General features: G+C 32.9%; 1 protein-coding gene across 1 annotated transcript; it reads left to right on the plus strand.

The window, feature by feature from the left end:
- The first annotated feature begins 5,661 nt into the window (after positions 1-5,661).
- LOC106760298 (bidirectional sugar transporter N3-like) lies at positions 5,662-9,325 on the plus strand. Its single transcript, XM_014643752.1, has 6 exons — positions 5,662-5,727; positions 6,990-7,026; positions 7,111-7,324; positions 7,421-7,582; positions 8,553-8,672; positions 9,071-9,325. The coding sequence occupies exons 1-6, from the start codon at positions 5,682-5,684 to the stop codon at positions 9,323-9,325; spliced, it is 834 nt and encodes a 277-aa protein (XP_014499238.1). The 5' UTR covers positions 5,662-5,681.
- Positions 9,326-18,266: the final 8,941 nt, after the last annotated feature.

The raw sequence follows: 18,266 nt of genomic DNA on the forward strand, positions 1-18,266 counted from the left end.
GGCCACATGTCCCTCACCATTGGTGAGGATTTTCTTTTCGTAGTGACCACACGACACTTTAGGAATGAAGAGGATTGTGTTTTTGTGAGTAGCCACATGTCCTCCCATCATTGGAGAGGTTAGAAGGCCTCACTTTTGGCCAATGAGAGCAAAGGTGGGAAATCATGATTTTAGGGTTAGAATGATCCACCCTTGGCTTATAAATAAAGGTGTCTCCACCCTTGTATTTCATCTTGGAAATTAGTAATGTTATGCTGTCAAATTCTAGCCTCGTTCTTCCTTGATCAAGACTAAAAGAATCCTATAGGCCATTCTAGTCACCTACCTCATGGAGTTGGCCTAACCTCTCCTTGAACCTTCAAAATATACATCATTTTCACCATATCACTAAAAGTCATGAGCTTATATTCTCACCATCATCATTTGCGCATCATATCACCCGATTCCATCCCATTTCTGCAACCATACAAACCATAAGGACCATTTCCTTGCTTCCTCATAAGCTTTGGCCTAACCTAGCTCAAGGAGATTTCCATCAATTGGTTAAAGTCAACTTGTCAGAGCAAGCTTTCCTTTTCAGTTCTTTGCTTGAAGTAGGTTGTACTTCCTTTTAGACACATCTTCAAGTGAAGAACATTTCATGAATATCTGTTTTGTCTCTACCGTCCACTTCTGATTTTTAAATGAATTATGTGGATGCGTGTAGAGTATGCTATCTTTAAAGAATAGAGTAGATACTGCATACAACAGATATGTCTTATCTCTTATCACTTCTTTTTTTATTTTCAAACGTTAAACATTTAATGTCATTTACTACTTGCTCAGAACAACCAAGTGCTTTTTATTTCCTACCGTTGAGGTAGCGTTTAATAATTAAGCTTTTCCTCTAAAGATACCAAGCTTTAAAAAAGAACCTCATTGTTGGACGAAGTAGCAGTTTTAGCTCATGGAATCGTTTAGACTGTTGTAAACGGTTTTTGTTATTTCACCTTTCAGAGGTATAAAATTTAGCATGTTATGTTTTCTTTTGCATTTTAGGTTTTTAGAAAGTTTTTTTCGAAGACACTATCTTGACGCTTTTTCCTTTTCCTGGGAGTTCAATTGAATACCCCTTGGGTATAGTAAGCTTACGCGTTTAGAAAAACTCTCTTAAACCGTTTGAGTTATCAATCGTTTAGCACATCGTCTGAGTATTTGATTCAGGTGATTTCATGTTTTCTATAATCCTAAAGTTTTCCTACGGGTTTTGTATGTTGGGGATTCTTAAGCCTAAGTTTTATGTTTCATCATATGATCTTTCTAAATTCTTATTTTGTTTAATGTTATTTCGTTAAAGTTCAAAACATGAGAGCGTTTGGACATATAGACGATTTTGTCTTAACAATGCTGCAAAGAACAAAGATGGTTACTAATAGCGTCAATGGATGAATGACACAGAGGAGCGCAACTAGCATTGGTTCACGGTTGTTGCCGATGACTAGAACTGGAGGAGCTAAGGTTTCTATTGGATGGTGAGAGATTGAAGATGATGACGTGGCACAATCTAATCGATCTACTTATGAGTGCGAGGATCATGCCATGTGTCTACATCTGATTGGCTGGATTAGTGGTGAAAATATATATATATATATATATATATATATATATATATATATATATATATATATATATATATATATATTAGGGGGTGTAATAGTAAAAACTAATTTTGAGGCCCATGTCTTAAAAAGGGAGTGTATAAGTGAAAACTAGGGGTGCGTTCAGCTCCTTGTATATTTCTTTCTAGAATTTGCTAATTTTGGACTTTTTTTGTAACTCAAAACAATATAATTTCATGCTTTAAATGAATCAAAATTTAACTTCAACTATATCAACAAACATTAAAATATTCAAGAATAATTTATGCAACTAAAAATCATTTTATAATATTTTTTATTTCCCAAATTTAATAAGTTATATTATCATAAATCTTATTTATATAAATATTTTAAATAGAAAAATTTCATAAAAAATTCGAAATTAAACCTAAAATGCGGGCATATGTATTCACGCATCAACCACCCTTCCTTTCCACTACCATATTCTTAGCTCTTACCTTACTTCGATACTCTTTAACTTCTTCTAGATGCATAAATTTGGCAGTCTTCACCCTCAACTCTTCCATGCTTTTCGGCGACATCATACATAGATCATCAACAAATGGATCTGACTTCAGTGATCATGTATCGCAAGACAAACTTGGGGTTTAGGTTCCTTATCTACAAAGCTACTTTAGTGAACCTCTTGATGAAGGCTCTCAAAACTTGATCATTCTCCTGTTTGATGTTGAAAAGTGCCAAAGAGGTAAGATTGTGATGACGACTTGTGGCGAATTGAGCGATGAAAGACGACGTCAACATGTCAAAACAACAATAGAGCTTTCAACCTTGTGGTCGTGGGTTTGAGCACCATGGTTGGTGCCAATTGCTCTTATAGAGCCGAAGAGGTACACTGTAAAGAGACTTCAACTTCATAGACTCCTCCCCTTCACTTCGTTATTCACTCTTCCTTCTTTCTCCCGGTATTCATCCTTTGCAAGATATATGAGGGTTGTGCTTACAAAAGATTCTCCAATGCTCAAGTCAATTATGTATCAATGAAAAGTGAAAATTGCAATTAATGTTAAAATTAAATCCAAACCTTGATTATTGTTGTATTTATAGCACAATTTAATACTTGTTGGCCTTTACTTAAATGGGTCGAGGTGTGGGCCTAGTGGCCCAATGACCCATTTACTTGAGGTGATGGTTAACCTGTTTTGGCTAAGTTATACAATGAGTGGTTCACAATTATCTTCGATATGCATCACATTGAACTTGTAGAAAGCATGCAGCCTTCCACTAGCGGTAGTCAACTATTGATAGACAACATGAAGTCTTGGCACATAGTACACACTTGGTAAGATCTAGGTGGTCCTCAATCGACAGTGCTTTACTTTTGGTAGGTAGTAATTGGATGTTAGTATGTGGTAGATAACTTTCGACAGGTAGTTCTCAACTTTTGGCATGCAGATCTCAACCTTTGGAAGGTTGTACACAGCCTTTGGCACGTAGCTTCCAACCCTCAATATGCAGCTCTATACCTTTGGAAGGTAGTACCTTACCTATGACATGTAACATTTGGCCCTCTATACAACTTTATACCTCTAGTTATATCTAGCTTTCAACATGTAACATTTTGGCTCTTGAGAAACATCCATAATTTGTTTTACATGAATTTTACCTAAGAAGATATTAATATTAAAAAGATAAAAAAAAATATTCGACTATATACAATATAAATATAACATTAATATATATATATATATATATATATATATATAATATAATATAATATAATATAATATAATATAATATAATATGTTCTTAAGACAATATATATTATTTATATTAATTTTAGTATGATAAAATAATAATGATTACATTGATATGTTAAATAAGGATAAAAAATATACATATAAACTTTTCCTTAAGTTTATATTTTCGTTTGTAAGTATAATAAAATTATCTTAAAAGAAAAAGGAATTATCTATTATTGGAGAAATCATTCAGGTCATTGTTTTGGGGAGCAGGGGTGGCGGGGAACTTGAACATAATTTTAAAGCTACATTATTATACAACACTTTTCTAACAATTAATTAGTAGGGGAGTAATGACTTTTGTAGACGTTCAATTAAGGCTATTAATTTCTTTTTATCTTATCTTCTAATCATATTTTTCATGTTCTCTATTTTTAGTTTTCAATTGCTAGGTATCAAATAGTATTAAATACTTTTTATTACTACAGTTTCATGTTCTCTATTTTTGTACATGATGAAAATAATTTTCTCCAAGTTACGAAACCTTAGCATAGCTTTTTTGAATCAATGTATCATCTGAAGAAAGACATGGAATTGTGAGATTGAAGACGAAATATAACCTTATTTTTAGGGGATTTTCTCCCATACAAGTGAATTAAATTACAATGGGAAAAAAGGGATATGTAAATAGTTCGTTTAAAAAAAAAAAAAACAAAGAGGGGTCTTCTATGCATGGTGGCTGAGCAATGAGGTTGAGTTCCAACAAAAACACACCTTGTTGTATTAACTTTGGATGTACGGCAAAATAAAATTGAAAGGAGATCACTTTTTTACAATATTAAAAAAAGTAGAAATTACATGGAATTTAATTTGATCTTTATTCAATATATTTTTAATTCTTTTTATTTATTACATTCATTTCTGTTTTACATTTAATGAATTAAAATATCTATTACCTTGTCTATATATTATGAGTTGGGATGGCAACGGATCGGGTCGGACACGGATAGTGTCTACTCACAATCCGGTCTGACAAAAAAAAAATTCACCTGCTACCCGACCTGTTACTCTTATAGATACCCGCTTAAAAAATATTCGTAGATATTTTAAAACCCGCGGATATCCACAGATATTCGCAAATATTTAAAAAATATATATTTTTATAAATTATTAAAATAAAATTTAAATAGAATTGCGAAAAAAATATATCAAATATAATATAAATTAAATTAAATATAAATTAAATTTTTTTTCGGTTGAATTGATTTGAGGGTCAGTCGTCCTTCTTTGCTTTGCTCTCTTAATCCTTCTCCAGAATGTCATTCACTTCAATGGATTGTTGACATGCAAAAGACGCTCCGATGCTCAAGATATAAAAATGTCTAAATTTTATTAAGATAGAAGAGGAAGATTGTACATCAATTGTATATGTCTGGCAGGCAAGTCCATTGATTAATCATTAATTGTAGTATATTTTTTGGCAATCAAACCCAATAATCAATAATTAATATCGTATATTTTGTAAGGAATAATTTTATAATTTTATAATTTTATAATTTTATAATTTTATAATTTTATAATTTTATAATTTTATAATTTTATAATTTTATAATTTTATAATTTTATAATTTCATAATTTCATAATTTTATAATTTTATAATTTTATAATTTCATAATTTTATAATGTTTTAATTTTCAAATTTTCTAATTTTCTAATTTTATAATTTTCTTATTTTCCGATAATAGAATTTTATAATTTTATAATTTATCATTTTATAATAGTATAATTTTATACTTTTATAATTTTAGAATTTTATATATTTTTTTTAATTTTATAATTTTGTAAGTGTTTTCGAGAAAAGGAACTTTCATATAATAAAATCACTTTTAACCGTGTTTTAATAAATTATAACATATAGTTTAATCTCATCTTCTAATTATTTTTTCTTCTTTAACTTTATACTTACCATTTTTACTCTGTTTTTTTTTTGGCGTTCAAATAAAATTAGTTTAATAGTGTTCTCAACACATTGTCTTAAGCAAAAGCTAATTAATTATATTCAATAAATTAATTTAATATTTTCATTCCAACATAATAAGTAGTTTATAACCTCCTTTAAATATTTTTTTTTAAAACTACAATAATTAGTTAAATATATTATAAGTATTCATGTTCACTTCTCTTAGCAACTTGGCTTGCATTACTTGTCTTTTATGCACTATAAATAGACTCTAATTCTTATCCTATTTACTAAGTGCAATTGAAAGTAAGAAGAGATAAACTCAAGTGAGAGAATCCTATCTACAACTTTTCTTGAGCACTCAGTATTAAACACATTTTAACATGGCCATTCATCACCAAACTTTGGCTTTCATTTTCGGCCTTCTAGGTACATACTAATACCATAAATCTCTATATCATATTCCACTTTATTCTTTTCAATTATTATTTTTATTTATCTCATATCATGTAGTGTCATATTTTTCATCTACTTTAAGAATTATGCTGAGCAAACTTCTTGTAGAGAAATATCCAAATGCGTGTAAGATTGACATAAGATTTTTTTACTACATATACGGAGAAGTGTGTGTGTTACTGTTTTTATATCTTTGTAAAAAAAAAAAAAAACATGCACTAACGTAATTTGAGTATAAAAGATATGTTGTTAATTTTTATAATAATTAGTTAAAAATTATATCAACTGGACAAAATAGTTTCCAATAAATCGATTAAAAGGATATGAAGATTTTTCTTTTGAAAAATTCCAAACCCACCATAAGAGAAGCTTAATAATGTTAACAAAATTACACCCTCCAATGCATACATAAAGGAGATTACGAAAGAAAAAAAGTTTCTTCAACTTTATAACACCACACTGAACTGCAAGGTTGAAAACCACTTGAAATATAATGTTGACATGTCTCTTGACGAAATCACTATCATTATATGTCCATAAAGCAATAGATTACTTCAGTTATCAATTATCACCCTAATGGAATTACTCTCAAGATAATGTTTAAACATGTTATTGTTGTATGCATTGTCTTATAACAAATTAGCATCAATTTGTTCCGTAAATTTCATTATAAGAAAACTGTAAATAATTAACTAACACAATTTGTTGATAAATAATTAACTGGTATCACGCTACCTCTTGGCCAAAAAATTTTCACCCTCTTGACCTCGTTAATGAAGATCTAAAGGGACATTTTAGAAAATATACTATTTCATGGGAGATATTTCAGACATTATTACCTACATGATATTTGAACCAGAAAACTAACATTGCATGGTATAGCTGTAGTTTATAAAGAATAATAAATCATAATACTTGAAAGCAATACTATTGAATTAAATGCTGTCATGAGAACTGATTTGATACATTTTTCATATCATAAGGATTAAAGGTTGACATTTTTAAAAGCGAAAACTAAAATGAACATCATAACTTAACTTAGGGACCAAAAAAGACTTTAAACCAATAATAAATCATAATACTTGAAAGCAATACTATTGAATTAGGGCTGCACTTCGGTAGAAATAATAACAATAGTAGGAGGAGGAGGTTATTGTAGTAATATAATGAATAATGATAATAATAGTTCCTAAGTACTAATGGATGTCTCTTGTTTTGTTTTTGGGTGTAATCAGGAAACATCATCTCCTTTATGGTGTTCCTCGCTCCACTGTAAGTGATTTAATAATATAGCATACTTTATGTAATTAATGGGTATGCTTTCTCTAATATGTTGTTTATATCCGAACAATGCAGACCGACTTTTTACCAAATATACAAGAAAAAGTCTACGGAGGGGTTTCAATCACTACCTTATATTGTTGCATTGTTCAGTTCAATGCTCTGGATTTATTACGCTTTCGTAAAAAGGGAGGGCACCCTCCTTCTCATTACTATTAACTCCTTTGGATGTGTCATAGAGACACTCTACCTTGCCATCTTCTTAATTTATGCACCCAGAAAAACTAGGGTTTTCCTTCTTATTCTTGCTAATCTTTCTATTCCTTTTTCTATTTAATTTCAAGAATAAAAAAACTAATTAGTTTCCTTCTATCAAATGTCACAGCTTTCAACCTTCATGATTATTTTCTTGTTGGATGTTTTTGGGTTCGGAGGCATGCTTCTTTTAACTCTCTTCCTAACAAAAGGATCCAAACGCCTTAAAGTGATTGGATGGATTTCTCTCGTTTTCAATATAAGCGTATTTGCTGCTCCTCTCGGGATTATGGTATGAATTCAGAAGACTATTAGTGTTAGAAGTCTCACATCGATTAAAAATAAGATCAATTTATATTATATAAGTGGATGCATGTCTCACTTTACAAACGGATCAATTTTATGAGATTGAGTTAGATTTAAATTCTACCTCTTGATATGGCATCAGAACTTACCAAAATTGATCTAAGGAAAAAAAATGAAAATCAATCTAATAATTGAAAGCCAAAGTAAATAGTTGTTTTTTTTTCTTTTTCAAAATTGATTGATTTTTTGGGTAAAATAGACAGTTTGGTTTAGTTAGAAATTCATGTCTCTAGTATTGAGCCAAACCAAAGTAAACCATAACATTATTCGTTTGTAATTTATTATGCGTTCTAGATGCATGTATATAACTAATATATCTACCATCGGTAACACATGTTCTTATTTCTTTGTCTTTTATCTCGACCATTTTATGAAGTTATATCCATTTTTATTTCAATTCCTTTTTCCATTCTAGCTATTTTTATCATTTCTTACTTTAGTTAATTTGTTTAACCTCTCGATATATTCAGGGTCTCTGTGTTCTTGTGGCACTTCTGATATCTTTTAATATAATATAATCTGTTTTGGCTCCTAAACAATATAGTTGTAAGCAAAGAAATTTTAAGAAAAGTGAATATTGAAATTAGAAATACTCTTGAAAACTATTTTGTTTTCATATATGGCTTTGCCTAGTTCACATATGAATATGGCAAATGTAATTGGAAAGTAATATCCACACCTATGAAATTGCATATAAGTTTTTTATTTTTTATTTTGAAAGATATTCTTTTAAAAAAATATAAACAAAATCCCTAAATGACATTAGTGTGAAAGAGTTTTTTCTTTTTTCTCTTTCAATGACAAGTTTGCAATTTCTTCATCATCAACCTCTTTGCACTATTTTTTTCTGAAGCTCTCAAATAAAGTTAATTCTTATGGTTGATGCATGCATGCAGAAACGTGTGATAAAGACGAAAAGTGTGGAATTCATGCCTTTAAGTTTGTCCTTCTTTTTGACCTTAAATGCTATCATGTGGTTCTTCTATGGCCTTCTCCTCAACGACTACTACATCGCTGTAAGTTAAATTCAATCATGTAATGTCGGTTTATTTGGAGCATTTATTCATATTGTATTAAACTTTTGTCTTATTCGGACTAAGTCCTTTCCTCTATCACTCTTCTCATTTCCTTCCGTTACTTTTTCTTGTGCTTTAATAAGTGATAATGTCAATTTAATCATAATTTATTACTTGTACGCACTCTATTGTGCCCCATATGAAAAAGGAAGTCAAATGAAAACAAGGGTCCCCCAATTATATTATTATATAATTACAAAAATCTTATCTCATACTTATTATATGCTCAACTTTTTAATTTGATTCCTTTCAATTTGATATAACCTATACAAAAAAAAAAATAAAAAAATTCTAATTTGATTTGTAATATATTTACCATTTCCATTTGGATGATGCAGCTCCCAAATACACTAGGTTTTCTATTCGGCATAATTCAGATGGTGCTGTATTTGATTTATAGAAACCCCAAGACAAATAAGGTAACGAAATTGCAAGAACCAAATAGTCATGAGATTATTGATATTGGGGAACCGTCTGAGCTGAATCATGTAAGCAGTGGTGCTGTGACTGAGATTGCTACTGAGGATCCAAATAGAAGAGAAGAAGGAAATGGAAACCCTAAGAACACCATGGATTCCCATAGCAATATGTGATAACTAACCAAAGAAGTCCAAAGAGAAAATAAGCAAAAGTGAAAATAAAAATTGAGGTCCATAAATATTTAACCTAAAAGCATAATAAACATTCTATATGGTCAAGTGGGTCACTTCTCAACGCAAGAACAGTATTTTGGAGTTTAGGGTTCTTCTTTTGACCATAGATGAATTTGTGTGAAGCTGATCTATGTTGTTACATCACATACTGTACTACTAAATCAATAATGGGATTCAGTTTCTGCACTTTGTATTTTTAAATTATTGAATATAGTCTTATATCTTTACAGTGTGTATTTTTTCTTTCACATTTATGAAATTAAAGTGAAAGTTGGAAGACGATAACGTGGAGGAATTAATTATTATTTTAGTAATGAGAACACTTTTGTATATTTTCATATGCTGCAATAATCGATGTCCTAATGTTAATGTTTATGTGGTGGTTATTCGTATATCAGCATGATTAAATTATGCATGTAGCTAGTGGCATGAGGGCTTTCTCTTTTATGTGTAATGGAGAAGGGGACAGATATAAAGTTGAACCTAAAAAGTAAAAAAAGAAAAAAATAAATTGTTTATCTTCATGACGGAAGCTAACAATCATTGGCACGAAAGACCCGATCGACACAACGACAGTATAGATCACAGTCCCTCGTTACAGCCTTCTTTTTACATATCATTACACTGTTCATCAAAAGGAACGTGTTCTTGTAACCAAAAGAAAATGGAAAGGTGTTAAAAATCATTGTCAACTAATTATTTTATATTAAATTACTTTACCTACTGAAAAACAAAAATCAAATATATATTAAGTGGTAGAATTACTACCTTTTATAGGTTATTTCAATTTTATACTTTTAATGCAATTACACTTATCTTGAGGTTAATTAGATTTAAAACTAATGTTTTAAGTGGGATTTGTCTAAATGAGATAGAATTGGCTTTAAATGAAATTATGCATTGAAATAAATTTTGTAACCATATTGTTCCAGTAGATGAAACCTACTAGACAATTTAGCTAGACGAGTCTAATTAAAGAATCTATTCTATGAAATTTTCTTAGATAATTTGATGAATTATCCAAGAACTAAGTTTTTATATCAATAAAATGTACAAATGTTTGTTTATGACTTGAGAATTGTGTAGTGGATCAAGTGAAAGTAATAAAGTGTTCTTAAAGATGGATAAGAAAACATAAAGTTGTCTAATACTTGAATGATTAAAGTCATCTACTTAACACATTGTTGGATTTTCTCATATTGATGAGTGCATTTTTATACAGTTTTAGAGTACATAATTCTAGTTATCTTGAGGTAAATTGAGTTTAAACTATCTCATTAGTGCAGTTAGGAGAACAACAATTATTTTTGCCCACAGGTAGTGGTTCCTGAATCGAGACATATACAGGCGAGAAAAAAAGTCTACCCTTTTATCACTAGTGTAGAATTGACTTTTAACGTCACCCTTTAGACGTCAGTTAGAGGGGGCCCTGACGTAAATTAATGACTGGTGACAAGTTCGTAAATAAGTCAGGCTTATAGATGTCAGTTAAGAGGGGCCCCGACGTTTATAATATTATAGGTGTCGGGGCCCCTCCTAACCGACGTTTATAGGTCTGCCAGGTAGGTGAATAGTCATTATTTTCCGCCATATAGACGTTAGTTCCCGCCACGCAGACATCTATACACGACTATAAACGTCGGGGCCCCTCCCAACTGACGTCTATAGGCCCGGCAGGTAGGTGAATAGTCATTATTTTTCCGCCATATAGATGTCAGAGCCCTCCTAACTGATGTCTATAGGCTTGACAGGTAGGTGAAGAGTTCAATTAGTCGTTAGTTCCCCTAGTAACTAACGTCTATAATCCGCGCGAATACTAATTTTTAAATCATGAAGACGTCATATTAGTGAGAGGACCGACATCTATACTATTATAGACGTTGACCCCCCCTTGAACCGACGTCGATAGCACCTTAAACTGCATAATGTGAACCCGTGAGCAGTTACCACTATTCATCGTCTTCTTCCTCAAGCTTTTCTCCTCTGCGACATTGATTTCCAGGTTCGTTTTCTCTGTTTTGTACCATTTAAATTTAGTTTTACTTCGATTCAATTAGCCTTTGATGAAAAATATTCCATTTGAACCGATTAAAATTAGTTTTCGTTGCGTTTTGTTGTAGTTTCTGGCGTCTTGTTCGGCTGCTTTTGTGACCCGTTTTGGCCTACATTTTTGGGCGTGCACTCCTTCATTTCCCTCCATTGCTAATTTAATCTGCTAAAAAGGTTAGCTTCTTTGTTGAAAACTTAATTATGATATTGGCTTTTGTGTATGCATGTTATTGGCTTTTGTGTATGTATGTTATTGGCTTTTGTGTATGCATATTATTGGCTTTGTTGTATGATTTCATATTGGCTTTTAGGTATGCATGTGTTATTGGCTTTTTAATATGAATATACATGGTTTTACAGGGTAAAAGGTTAGTCGCTCAAGAAAGGCAAAGGCTAAATGATGCACCACACTTGTTATCACGAGGTGGTTATGCGAAACTTGAAAAGAAAATTAAAAAAACTCAAGCGGATGAGGTGGGGCTTGAGTCCCTAGAACTTGCACCTCCACCTACTAGGTACGAGTTGTGGAAGGCTGCTCGGACGAAATCAGATGGGAACATGACATCTGCCTCAACTGCATTGATCTCACAGAGAATTGTAAGTTTAAATTGTAATTATTGTTTGATTGTGTATTTATCATAGAAAGTCTTTAAGTAACAGTTTCTTTTCTAATTTGCAGGATGAGTTGGTTGAGCAGCAGACCTAGGGAACATTTACTGCCCAAGGTAGGGACGACATTCTAACAACGACCATTGGAAAATCGGAGCACCCAAGACGTGTACGTGGAGTTCCTAGGGTGATTGGTCTTCGTGACTACTTTGGCCCTATACAAAAAACTAATCAATCAACGAATCAGGAGGCATTGAGGCAGATGGATCTTTAGTGGGAGGAGATACTTCATCAAAGCATGAGAAACATGGAGGACCAATTCATGGAGCAGCTACAAGAACAAAAACAAATAAAAAAGGCGCTTGAAGAATAGCAACAATCCATGACGCAGGGCTCCATGGGGATGCCCACTGAAACTCCCACACCACCTCGTGTTAGCACTAGAGGATCTTGCTCCACTGTAGAACCTATTGAGTACAGTGGTCAGTGTGAGCTATTGGTTGATGGGGATCCCCCACGCATTGTGGCTGTCGGACGAGTAGTTGAGGGAGGCCAAACTATTCATGGTGTTCCCATATTACCCCAACACATGCGTGTCATGATTGACGAGGTTCGGGATCCCCAGGCTCAGGTGCCTGTACCCATTCCAGAAGTTCAGTTTGTGGGGGAGGTCATAGGAAGTTTTATAGCCTAACCTAGAGCATTGATCATCACACACATTGCTACACCACAGGTATAATATTTTAATCATTAGTAATTGTATATTTCACTTAAAAATATTTATTGTTAACATTGAAATTCATATCTTCAGTTCACACGTCCTCAGATGTAGCCGATACATGAGGCACCAATACCTGAAGATGATGACATGGCTGAAGCAGAGGATGATCCTATAGCAAAACTAATTTCAAGAATTCCCAGGTTCAACAAAGTGTCAATACAAATATACTGGGATTTAAGAGTATTTGGTCTCCCCGCCCATATGCCAGTATATATCACATTCAATGATGTATCTGAGATCATTGTGGGAGACAAGATGTTGAATATTTCCATTATTCAACTATGGTGCATGTAAGATAGTTAATTTTGTCTTCGATAATAGCTTTATTTAGATTACTAGTTTCTAACAACTTAACTTTGTTGTTATAGGTACATGGACACAGTCATTGTAGACACAGGCCACTTACGGATTTGTTGAACCTCAGACCATTCAACATTCTGGTAACATACTTGAAAGCAAACAAAATTATTTGCAAACATGGATGGCTGAGTCAAACAGAGACGGAGACCTTGTGCCATACATTGATGGGTATGTGTTGTTTTATGTAAAATTTAATTAAAGTTTACTTAATTAGTTTACTAACTATTTATAATGTTCCAAACAGGACTCACTAACAGTTGTTGGTCCTCTTTCCCAAACAACGTACAGTTGTAATGCTATGTTCGCTACAAAGGAAGATGAAAAGTGACTTGAGAAACATGCTTGTAGGGTAAGTGTTTCACCAAAAATGATTTTGAAATTCATGTTGACCATAATGTTTTATGATTTGATAGTTATATTAATATTAGTTTGTGTTTCTAATAATGTAAATAGAGTAATGGCTAAATCTCAAGGTCAACTAAATCAAGTCCTATATCCAAAGGTTGGGTGCATTTATAGTTTTAAATTATTTACTATGTTATTCAATGATCTTAATTTTTGACTATATTTAGTTTGTCATTTTAGTGTAACAAACAACTAGATTCATGGGAATGTGGCTTCTATGTGATGTCTTGGATTAAGACCATCATTCGAGCTGGCATTACAAATGACTGGAATGAGATAATTATGCTTACCTTCAAAACATTACAAATCAAATTTATCTTTGAACATATATCAAACCATAATGAATCTTTCTTAATTTTGCAACGCTTCAACAATTCGTCCCCTATTGATAACGGTTGAAAAACCGTTATTTTTATACTTAATTTTGATATCAAATGCACCCTTGTTGACTTAGAAACTTGCTTTGAATCATGATTTTTCTTTAGTTTTGTGAATAAAAGAGTTAAGGACATGTTTTATGATTTTATCATTAAAATTCCCTTGATTTTGTAGGTTTTTGGAATGAATTGGAAGAAAGGTTGAAGTATCAAATGGTTGGAGGGTTGAAAAGTCAACCAGAATGTTAAAAAGTCAACCATAGTGTAGAAAAACAAAGTGCTGAAAAGATCTGTTGGGGCTGAGCGGCACCTGAGCTGCATCTGAGCGCCAGTCGCTGAGGCTGAGCGGCACCTGAGCGGCACCTGAGCGGCACCTGAGCGCCAGCTAGCGCTGAGTGGCGTATTGGACCGCTGAGCGGTTTTGTGATTAGAGGCAAACCACTGACCGGCCAAATTAGGGGTTGAGCGTCCATTAGGTGGGCTTGGACCTGTTTCATGTTATTTTTATGATCTGTTTGGGCTTGGACTTGTTTTCTGTTATTTTTATGGCCTATTTAAAGACCTAGACACTCTAGAGAATGTATCTTTTGATGGCTTAGACACAGAAACACACTTTTCACCCCTTTGGGGGTAGATTTGGAGATGGTGACAACTCTCCTTTTATCCTTTTTAGGGTTTCTATCTCTTTCATTCCATTATTCACCTAGTTTCTCCATGACGATGGGGAACTAAACCTTATATGTTATTGGGGAAGATGTAACCTCTAAACTCTCTTGTATTTGAATTAATTCTTTTCATTGATATATGATTACTTCATTAATTGTTAGANTTTTCCTCTTTGCTCAATGCATACATCGTTTAACTTATTCGGTGGTACTAATGAAGAAGAAGAATTGTTATATGCATGAGAGTGATTAGGTGAAATCTAACCCCAACAACATATTCTAATCTTCATCCATCCATCTAATTTTGTGTTTAACCTCAATTGATCAAATTGCATTCATGTTTATTTTTCCGTACTTTATATTCAAAAACCCCAAAATATTGTCTTGATTGGTTAAGCAAAAGCACAACAATTTATTGCCATGAGTCTCTTGGGAAAACGATACTTGGACTTACCATTTTATTATTACTTGATACGATCTGATACACTTGCCAGAGTGTTAACAAGTGTTTGGTGTCGTTGCCAGGGACTCGTGGTATAACTATTCTATGTGTGTGATTCTTGACCGATTAGACTTTCTTTCTTTCTATCTTTCTATCTCTCTATCTTTCTTTCTTTCTATCTTTCTATCTCTCTATCTTTCTCTCTATCTTTCTTTCTATTTTTATCTTTCTGTTTTTTATTTTTCTGCTTTTATAAAAAAAAAAGAAAAAAAAAATATCTTTTTCTGTTTTTATCTTTTTGTTTTTATTCTTTATCTTTCTAAAAAAACGAAAAAAAGGAATAAATATATCAGTTTTTATTTTTCTGTTTTTATCTTTCTGTTTTTTTTAAAAAAACAAAAATAATAAAAATAATATCTTTTCCTTATTCTTCTTCTCATTCTTCTCCTCATCTTTCCATCTTTCTATCTTTCTCCTTATTTTTCTCCTCATTCTTCTCCTCATCTTTCCATCTTTCCATTTTTCCCTCTTTCTATCTTTCTATCTACTTTTCTTTCTATCTTTTTATTTTATCTTTCTATCTTTTTATTTAAAAAAAAAAAGAAAATTAAAATAAAAAAAAATTATATCTTTTACTGTTTTTATTTTTTGGGGTAATTCTGTGCTCTAGTGTAGTGTGCTTTAGTGTGTGCAGATAAGATTTGTACCAAGAGCACAAGATCATCAGGAGGCAGATAAGGAAGGAGAATTGGTTCACCAACAACCTGATGTGAAAAGTGACAAACCCAAACCTAGCACACCAATGAAATTTCAGAATAGGTTATGGGTTGTCAAGACTATCAAATCAAACAAAGCGCGCTCTTGAGATTGAGAATCCTTAGAGTTGGTGACAAGGAAATTTTCGAGATATTGTTGGTGTCATGGAGGAAGGAAGAATGCCAACATAAAATATCAACACCTACTGATGGGTGACAGTAAGGTTGGCACCTACTGATGGGTGCTAGAAAGGTTTGGGTCAGGCTCGCGACGTTAAACAAGCGCTACCTGGGAGGCAACCTAGTTGATTGATTTATTTTTGCATGTTTTAATTCTTGTTCTAGTCGCATATGCGAGATAAGTGATTGTGAATTGCATAAAAATTAAATTTTGAAAGTTGAAATTGAAGGTTTAAAAGGATGTTTTAAAAAGAAAGAAAAAAAAAGAGAGGGGTGTAAACCGCGCACCGCCGGGCGGTGAACTCACCGCTGGGCGGTGGTGTCGTTGGGGGTATATGTGTTTAAAAAGATTATTTGATTTTTTTTTACCCCTTACGGTTCGCCCAAGCACTCTTTACCAAACTCATAACCTCTTTTTCACTTTCAAAGATTTCCCGACACTTCCCCTATCATCCTCTCTCTTGAAAACCCAATCTTTATCAATTTTTCCATCCAAGTTTGGGGTTTTGTGAGAGCACAGTTATTTGGGGTTGATTCCTCTACATTCATTGGAAGAACTTTTGTGTTCTACTAATGTTTAATGAGATTTCTTTTGGTTTTGTGAATTGTACTTGATGCAGGGATGGTCTCCTCATCAGGAAAGAAGATCAAGACTGTGGGGAACAAGAGGAAGGAATCAGAGGTGGAGCAGCTGAAGCTCCAGCTATGGAGGAAGATGATGAGATAGCATTTACTGATGGATGCTATTTGCACTACAACAAGATTTTCTATCTTTTGTTTTTGTATTTATTTGTTTCTGTTTAGTAGTGTAGGATTGATGAATTTGGTTGGACACTATATCTGATGCAGTGGTTTGATATTGATATTTTTGCATGATGGGTATTGCTTGATGATGCTTTGATATTGATGATGTTGAGATTGCACAAGATGATGATATACAGGTGGTATTTCACAAGCTGTGTGAACAGATGCATTGTGGTTTTGTGATTGTGATTATGAGGCTAAGCAGGGTATGTGATTGAATGATTGGAATAAGCTTGTGTGAGGTTTTCTGAGCTCCAAAGTTGTTATTAATATATATGCTATCTACTTGAAAGCATGAATGATTTTGTCTGATTTTCTGTGATTGATTGAATTGCATGTTGTTAAGTTCCTGGCAAGTGTACCAGATCGTTATCAAGTAATATAAACGGGTAAGTCCGAGTATTGTTTTCCCAAAGGACTCTTAGGCCTTAACTTTCATGTAACCTGATTTCATAAGACTTGAGAAAAGAATAAAGTTTTGATTGTTAAATGAAAAAACAGAATTAAACATGCAAATGCAGTGAATCAATGGTTGAGGAAAAACTATGGATGAATGGTGTTGTTGGGGTTTACAATTTCATCTTATCCACTTTCATATATCTACTCTTCTTATTTACTTCACTTATTTATCTAATTGCCATGCACACTTTCTAGTTTACCCTTAACCCAATCCCTTGGTGAAAAGAGCCTATTATTAATTACCGACTTGCTATCCCTAGCCTCTCCTAGTAACCAATAATGCAATGCGATTGGAAGCAAATACAATTGACCGTCCTACCCCTATCCCTAGGCGATATTGGCATAATCAAGAAATTTCCTACAAGTTCATGACATGTCCCCATATCGATAAAGACAAACATCTTTTACTGAATGAGTTAAACAATAAAAGCATTGAGCATAGATAAGAACCCAACAATTGATAAACCGTTATTTTTATACTTAATTTTGATATCAAATGCACCCTTGTTGACTTAGAAACTTGCTTTGAATCATGATTTTTCTTTAGCTTTGTGAATAAAAGAGTTAAGGACATGTTTTATGATTTTGTCATTAAATTCCCTTGATTTTGTAGGTTTTTGGAATGAATTGGAAGAAAGGTTGAAGTATCAAATGGTTGGAGGGCTGAAAAGTCAACCAGAATTCTGAAAAGTCAACCACAGTGCAGAAAAACAAAGTGCTGAAAAGATCCGCTGGGGCTGAGCGACACCTGAGCGTCAGTCGCTGGGGCTGAGCGGCACCTAAGCGCCAGCCAGCGCTAAGCGGCGTATTGGACCGCTGAGTGGTTTTGTGATTAGAGGCAAACCGCTGAGCGGCCAAATTAGGCGTTGAACGTCCATCAAACGAGCCTGAACCTGTTTTATGTTATTTTTATGATCTGTTTGGGCTTGGACTTGTTTTCTGTTATTTTTATGGCCTATTTAAAGACCTAGACACTCTAGAGAATGTATCTTTTG

Source organism: Vigna radiata, chromosome 5, assembly GCF_000741045.1.
Source record: "Vigna radiata var. radiata cultivar VC1973A chromosome 5, Vradiata_ver6, whole genome shotgun sequence".
NCBI classification, from domain to species: Eukaryota; Viridiplantae; Streptophyta; class Magnoliopsida; order Fabales; family Fabaceae; genus Vigna; species Vigna radiata.